This window comes from Triturus cristatus, unplaced genomic scaffold, assembly GCF_964204655.1.
Source record: "Triturus cristatus unplaced genomic scaffold, aTriCri1.1 SCAFFOLD_951, whole genome shotgun sequence".
NCBI lineage: Eukaryota > Metazoa > Chordata > Amphibia > Caudata > Salamandridae > Triturus > Triturus cristatus.
This window is the reverse complement of record NW_028187354.1, coordinates 45,613-54,123: the sequence shown is the minus strand read 5'-3', so window position 1 is coordinate 54,123 and position 8,511 is coordinate 45,613. Positions and strand designations below refer to the sequence as shown.

Sequence of the window (8,511 nt, the reverse complement as noted above, 5' to 3'; positions counted from 1 at the left end):
TATTGTGCACGCTATATCAAGGATTATGCCACTATCAGTTACCCTCTGAGAAAGCTGACCAAACAGGGCCACCCCTTCCACTGGACCACGAGATGTAATCAAGCTTTCCACACGATTAAAGCTTCTGTTGAATCTGCCAACAACCGTGCGTATTTCAATCCTCGACGAAAAACTGAAATCACTGTGGAATGCGAGTCCCGTGGGACTTGGAGCTTTATTAGCTCAATATGACAAGGAGGGTGATCAACGATACATTGTAGCATATGCCAGTCGGAATCTCACAGACACAGAGAGAGCGTATTCTCAGCCCGAAAAGAAAAGCTTGGCGGTAGTCTGGGCCTGTGAACATTTTCACATTTTTATCTACGGAAAACACATCACGCTTATCACGGACCACCAGGCTCTGATAACCATCTTTGGAAATCCCTGAGCCAAAATGCCACCCAGAATAGAGCATTGGGGCATTCGCCTTCAAGAGTATACTTACACCATCATCCACAAACCAGGAAAAGCTGCAAATCCAGCTGACTACATGTCGAGACATCTTAAGGCAACGTCCAAATCCAATCCATCGTTAGCGGAGGAATATATCCATTTTGTATTGGATCAAGCCAAACCACCAGCAGTCCTGTTGGAGGCCATCCTTGAAGCCACCAATAAAGATGTCACCCAACAAAATGTAAAACATTGCGTCCAGACAAACAGCTGGAGGCATCTATAGGAATCCGGACAGAGTTAACAAATTGACAGTCATGAACTGTCCTCTTTTAGACATGTCAAGGATGAACTGTCCATCACCTCGGATGGTCTTTTACTAAGAGACAAACGGATCATCATTCCAAAACAGCTGCGCCAAGGAGTCATTAACTTAGCACATGAAGGGCACAGAGGTATCGTAGCTACGAAGAGGGCGCTGCGGGTGCGAGTCTGGTTCTCTATTCTTGATCAGATGGTTGAACTTACACTGAAAGACTGCCTGCAATGTCAGCTAGTAAGTCGAGAAGATCCCCCTGCGCCTCTACAAATGTCGGAATTGCCAGATGGTGTCTGGCATCATGTTGCAGTAGACTTCTTTGGCCCATTGCAATCTGGCAAGTATATTCTGGTCATCATGGACGAATACTCACGTTTCCCAATTGCGTCAACCAAAGCTGCCACCACTATACCTGTACTGGATGAGGTTTTCGCAGCATGGGGCATACCGAAGATAGTAAAAACAGATAATGGCCAACCATTCAATGGGCAAGAATTTGCCGCATTTGCCAACCACTTGAATTTCAGACACTGGAAGATTACCCCCTTGTGGCCGCAGGCCAATGGGATGGTAGAAAGATTCATGGCCACTCTAAAAAAAAAAACATCCAGCAAGCAGAACTTTCAAAGTGTGATGTGCAAGTGGCTTTAAATGAGGTATTACAAGCCTATCAAACCCCACCAGATACTACCACAGAGAGATGCCCTGCAACTTTAATGCTGGGTCGCACAGTGCGCACAAGAATACCGGCTTGGGAAGATGTAGCTAGTGGTATTCATCAAGACTCTGATCACGAAAAATAAGCAACAAGAGACAGACTGAAGAAGGAGAAGATGAAGGAATATGCAGACAGACGGAGAAAAGCTGCACAGCCATCTATCCAGGAGGGAGACTGGGTACTAGTGCGGCAAGAACAACAGAGAAAAGCAGACTGTCGATATCGTGCATGCCCCCTGCTGGTGACAAATCAAAAAGGGACCATGATCACAGCCACGTCAGAGGACAAGAGGATCACAAGGAATGTGACGCACTTTCAGAAATGCACGCCCAATGTCAGAGAAGCGTTGACCTCACCCAGCAGTGCGTCAAAAGGGGCCGCACCTGAGTTAGTAAGTGATCATCGGCCGTCCCCATCTCCTGATGAAGGGGAGCAGGCGACTCAGGAGGCAGTTCTACGGCCGCAGCAAATTCACCTGTTCGCCTGATTGAAGAACTGTAACTATGCTGTTTTATTTTATTGGTTAATCTATATGCACGGACACTTCTGAGGTATTTTCAAGTTGTTTAAGAAGGGGGGAGATGTAATATTTTAAGACGTGCTGGGCGCTAGGACCAGCACGGGAGGTCTAGAGGTGGGAGGAGAATGGGAGTGGGAACAGGAGGAGTCAGGGGAGCAGTTCGGTGCAGGAAAAGAAAGGAGTAAGACGTATGCAAATAAAGCTCCTCACCACATAATTGTGTTGGTGTCGTAAATTCATTCACGGCGACACTACAGCCAGGGCGACTGGAATTACGCAATTGTTCTGCTGCGGCATTTTTCGTTAAATTATGGATTTGACACATTTGCTACATACTCCTTCATCTGCTGCATAATCTGTAGATTTTAACAAAAAGTTACTAAAAATGCAGCAACTCATGTTGCCGCTCAGAGGAACGCCCTTTGCAAAGGTTGACTGGTCACCTTTCTGTTGCTTATTGGTATATTTGGGTGTTAAACCAGTTCTAAAGAGATGCAACCTATGCCCAGACAATGCTAACAAGTGTAAAAATAAGAAATCAATGAAGTAATACAATCACAAAATGTGACGCATTATGCCGCATCATTTGCCTTTTCTTGCAGCATAATTTAGTTAACGCCGTTGCATCATTTGACTTTTTCCTGGCACCTGATTCCAGCGACCTTGACCTTGGTGCATGGGTGTCTGCATAAGCTCATGACAGTCAAAAGTGCATCAGTGCAGGCAGAGAGCAGAACCGAGCCGCATCTTAATAGGCGTGGCGCTGTTCCGCTCTCTCAGTTCACGCAGCGCACTTCAGTAACTTTACTTGCTGCCCGCCCGGGGTTGCACAGCTTCCATGTAAATCTGGGCTCAGGGGTCCATAGGGCTGACACAATCGGGTTTAGTCTGCACTGTAGGACGCTGCGTTTGTATTAATAGCCATTGGGGCTAGATGTAGACTGCAGTAGATTAATGAATAAATGCAGCAATTTCCACGGTGTGGGAAAAGATGGACCAGTACAGACAGAGCGTTTGTCTGTGGTGATGGCTGGAGGGGGTTTGTAGGATTGAGGGTGAAAGGACAAGAGGGAAGTGCTTGTGAAAGAAGATACCTGAAGAAGGAGAATTACTATAGCCATAGGCTAACTGTGAGAGGTCGGGGGAGGGGAGGAGATCAAGAAGCGAGAGAATAAACAAAGACGGGCAGAGAGATGAACTTGGAAATGAGAAGGCATAGTGCATGAGAGAGGAAGCGAGTTGTACAAAGTGCAGGGAGGTCTCGAAAATGGGAAAATACATAGAGGCACAGAGATCTTGAGCACAGATGGACTTGATGGAACCCTGACAGAGTACAGAGAGGCGTGGGGGCCCTACTACCGAAACAAAGGAGCCTAAATCTGTGAGAGAAAAAGAAACTTACAACTCGAAAGGGGAGAACCAAACATGCAAATGGGGAGAGGCAAAGACTCAAAGCACAGAAGAAGAAGGACTTAGAACAAAGACAAGGCATACGACTACTGCACAGCAGAAAAACACACCTAAAATACAGAGTTCAACACAGAGCTAAATAGTAATAGAAAATAATTCTGGAGGATAGAGGGAGTAACAACGAGAAAGCCATGGGTACCGAGTTTCAGGATTAACTCCATTTGAGTCAGTTCTGAAAACATACAGGTATTTTCCTGGTGCCATGACCCTGGAAGCTGTTTTCCTGCCACCGTGACCCAGGAAGTTGTTTTTCTGCTATCATGACTCTAGAGGCAGGTCGACCAGATACACAGCCAGAGGCATCACTAGTCAAATTTTGGGCCTTCTGCCTAGTTATGAAGTATATGTGCATGCAACCTGGCTCTTTATTGGTGTGCCTGTCCTGCCAGAGCCATGCTTCAAAAACTGAGCAAGAAGTACCTGCATGCAATGGAAGCGAGATCTGGAACACAAGGAAGGTGCAGAGGGGAAGACCTATCTAGGATCTAGCAAGAGATAGACTTAGAATACCAAGGAAGCCTTACAGATGCGAAGAGTGCAGGTGATTAAAACACATGACAGCTGAAGAGATACTGAGTGAGACAGAGGAAGATGTCAGGCACCAGACAGACAGGGGCTCCTCCATACCCCAGGAGGCTGGTCCTTCTCCAGGAGAGGTGCAATGAGTTAGTCAGGTAGAGTGAAGAATGAAGCGAGAGGCTGCATACACACACATGGCAGGCAGTTCAAGTAAAGGAACTGTCAGTAATACTGCATGGTACAGCGAGCTCCCCCTATGACCCAAGTAAAAACTGCAGTGTAGGTAATATCCTAACCCCCCCATCCCTCCAGGTGCCACATCCATCTCTAGTGACCAGCACCTCAGAAGACTTCAGGGACCTCCCTCTCCCCACCCCCTAGAGATCCAGGCTGGACAACCAATAGTCTGTGTAAATCATGCCCTCCAGCAGGGGGCGCTGGCTCTGCAAGTGGGAGGCCGCCCCAGGCGTCCGTCAGGGTCTCAAAGTGCCCACAATGGGCAAGTCACTTGGGAGGGATTGGCATGCACCTCCTTGGCCTTCAAAGGCACCACTGTGGCATTGTACAGGGTGACACGTGGGGTTGTGTGAGGAATTGTGCACCTCCAAATTGATATGTTAGTGAAAGTACACATATGCTTGTTGGAATGTGTCTTTTGGTTAGTATGTGAATGGGTGTAAAAATACACACGTGAATGTCTGTGTGCAGGTGCACACATGAGCACATGATACGGCTATAAAGATAAACATGGCTCCATTCAGGGGCAGAGCGGTTTGAAATGTATGACAATGTGCAGTTGTGTGTGGAGCGTAATGTGTTTCAGTGGCAATGCACATGTCGTAAGCATGGCATGGATCTGTGTTTAAGAATAGTGTTTTGTGCCCTTACCTCGATTTAGGAAGGTGTGAATCAGATAATGTTAACATATAAGTGAAGCGCGAGACTCGTCTAAGTGTCAAAAGTACATTATTGCGAGTTGAAACATACTTCCCTGAATGTATACAGATCACTATATGTGTTTGTGCGTTAATCTACCAGCTAAGGAGTACCCATGGAGCAGATTTGTGAATGTGCCTTTCTGTGCATTAGGAACCCTATGTTGCCTTGTGTGGTCCTGCTTGTAGGTCCGTCAATGTGAGTGCTTGCATGCAGACATATGTGTGTGACACAGTGTCCATTTTAGGTCTTGAACGCCCTGATCCGCGCCACACTTTCAGATAACTAATGGCTGTGTAACTCAGCTCAGTTGTGCGTCGCTGTATTCACATTATTTTACAAGGATGCTTTGAACATCAGGCACAGTTTGGAACTTTTGGGACCAGCATTACACATCCCTGACAAAAGCGTCCATGTGTCCATGTGTAAATGTGTGGTGTGCACCAGCCTAACAACGTACATGTATGTACATACACGCATATCACTGCACGTTTTGTGCATTGTGCATTTCTGATTAAGAGACAGTATCTACATGTGACCGCTTGTATTTCTGTACCAGAGCATTGTGCATGCAGTCATGTACATACTGAGGTGAGGCATGTGCAAAATGTGCTTATAGCCGAATGTATGTATGAATACTTGCAGACAACTGTTATTGTGTCCGTTCACAGATGTGCATACACATCAGCACTGTGTGCACTGGCCATAGTATGGACTCTGAATGTAAACCAATGCATGTGTGCCTCTTGTCAAATGTGCATTGATTGGAGGGTGCATCAGCGCGACGGCGGATCTTTGCCAGTGTGCATCAGTGGGAGGTTGTGCTTAAGTGTGATTACAAGTGCACCATTACAAGTGTGCATTGGTGGAAGTGTGCATCATTACAAGTGCAGATCAGAGGGAGTGTGCATCATTACAAGTGCAGATCAGTGAGCGCGTGCATCATTCCTGCATGCATCACTGTGGCTTGCATCCGGATGGCCCATTAGAGTGGATGTGCCTCTCTACAAGCGGGTGTGGAGGTCATTACATGTGCGCTTCCGTGTGGGCTACATCAAAGCATGCATTCGTGTGTGTGTGTGCATCATTACCAGTATGCATCAAGGTCGGTTGCATCCTGAGTGCAGACTGGTGTGAATGTACATCATCAGCTTGAGTGTGCACAGTTACAAGTGAACATCAGCATGCGCTTGTCACAGTAAGAGGCGGAATCATTGGAAGTTTGCCTTGGTGGTCGTGCTGTGAGACATGCCACCCTCTATGTGCCAACTGCTGATAAAGTCCCTTTCCTTCATCGATGCCTTGAGCAGGAGCTGACGTTTGAATGCGTGAAACCTCGCCGGCAGGAGATTTCGAGCATAAGTGTAACTCGAGAGCATTGAGGAGTCTCTGCATCCCGCCTCGAATCAGGCCAGGGTCACAGGGTTTAGGTGATGACAGACTGCAGGAGCCGGAAGCACAGCATGAGGTCCAGAGGGATAGGGGGCTTGAGCTGGTTCCCGTCTAGTCGCAGGTACCGCAACCGGGGGATCTTCTCTGGCTCAGAGGAGAAGACCTCGAAGGACACCGTAGCAGGGCAGATCTCTGTGCCGTTGACCTCTGGAAAGGAAAGCAGAGGATTACACACTGTGCCCAGGAAAGGCACAGTTAACAGTAGGAGTTGAGGGAACTTTTCAGCAGAGGGAGACACCATACTGTCTTGAAGGCCTATCTTATCAATGTTCATAGTTCTCTTAAAGCCAAGAGTGTGGACGTTTAACAGTTTCCTGACTGCTCAAATCAACATTAAAGGGGCAGTAGTACTACCCCCCCCCCCCCATCCAAAACAGGCAACTTCTTCAAGTCAATCCTGTTCACAAATATGCCAGACAATACTGGTAGCACGAAGCCATCCTGAGTAGGGATCCATCGAGCCCTCCCTCCGGGATAGTGATTAGTCATGGTCAGGATGAAAACCTAGAACTTTAAGGTGACCACCTGTAAATTCCCATCAAACAACCATAATGGCTTCTTCAACCCTGTAAAAATTAGCTTTCATTGGGCACAGCTACAACTCCCTCAACCTGTGATTATTCAAAGGGACTGTCAGGCATTTCACAACCAAGAGTATTTGATATGAGAAGAAAATCAGACACGGACTGTCTAGGCTTCCCATCGGTTGGTATCTGATATTCACAGGAATAATGCGATTTTTCTCAGCTCTAGAAAATAATGTTAGAATATGACAGCATTTTAGAGAATTTAGCGTTTTCTTTTGACACTATATCTATTTGTGCCTTAAAAATAGCTAAATATTCATATGCAATGATTTTTTCAGTTATGAGGATAGAAACCAGAACCACTAGAATTATGCGATTGTGCAGCCACAGCGTTTTAAGCATAAATATGAACTTGCTATGTTTGCCACATAATCCATCACCTGCTGCCTAATCTGCAAATTTTAACAAAATAAATGTTGTTTCTAGCTGAGACGGTTAACAAGCTACTGAAAACACAGCAACCCCTATTTTCGTGCAGTGGAAGGCCCTTTGCAAAGGTTGACTGTCACCTGTCTGTTGCTTATGGCTACATTTTAATGTTAAACTGCTACTAATGAGGTGCAACCAATGCCCAGACAGTGTTAATAAACGTAAAAATTACAAAATAATGACATAATATTATCACAAAATGTGGTGCATTACGCTGCATAATTTGCCATTTTGTATTGCGTAATTTAGTCAGACCTGCCACCTAATTTGGCTCCCTTCTCCGGCTTAATTCCAGATTCCAGTGACTAATAACATTTCACTCCAGAAGCCCTTGATACTTGGATGTGCAATTTAGCGGCATCTCACCTCCCTGCACCACACCTGGTTGCATTCCAACCAGCTGCCTAGCCTTGCCTTCCTCGAGACCTATATCTGTATTGGCATACGAAGGTATTGGTCTGTCACAATTATGAGTAGTAGCAGCAATTGTTCTGCACCATGATTGATTGTGTTGAAACACACGGATTTAAAAAGGAAAAACTCTAAGACAAGCTTTAGGAAATGCTCCTAGGATGTGGGACAATTATATTGCATTACTTTTTCAAACACCTGAAAGCTTGTAGTTTAAGCGCCTGTTGTGAGAAAGTGCCCTCTTTCTTGCATGGTATGCCCCCACTTTTTGCTGAATTGCTGATGTACTTTGACTGAGTGTGCCCTGGGCTCCTGCCAATCAGGTACCCAGAGCCTATGTTCCTTCCCTAAAACTGTGTTGAAGCCTAAACCCAATTGGCATCTCTGGCCACATGTCAGCCCCTGGTAAATGGTACACTAGGTACCCAGGGCCTTGTGACCAGCGAAGGCCCCTAAGGGCTGCAGCACTTATTGTGCCACCCTTAGAGGCCCTATACCCTGACACACACACACTGCCCTTGCAGGCTGAGTGTCTGGGTGCAGAACAAAAAAGAGAGTCGACATGGCACACATCCCTGGTACTGAAATGTTTATTTTATTTTATTTATTTTCTAAACTTTTAGAGCGCGAACAAATACCACGAATGGTGTCTCGGCGCTGGGCAGACAGAGAGGCACTTCCTGTGCATTATTGAGTGAATAACCAAGTCTTCACT

The 8,511-nt window shown here is 46.2% G+C and overlaps 1 protein-coding gene across 1 annotated transcript in view; it reads right to left on the bottom strand.

Annotated features, from left to right (window-relative positions):
- Positions 1 to 3,786: 3,786 nt before the first annotated feature.
- The window catches only part of LOC146771210 (prolargin-like), a 46,339-nt gene continuing 41,614 nt past the window's right edge, over positions 3,787 to 8,511 (bottom strand). The window contains exon 2 of the mRNA XM_085640291.1: positions 3,787 to 6,516. Coding sequence (XP_085496417.1) covers positions 6,344 to 6,516 — 173 coding nt within the window. The 3' untranslated portion in view covers positions 3,787 to 6,343. The remainder of the gene's footprint in view (positions 6,517 to 8,511) is intronic.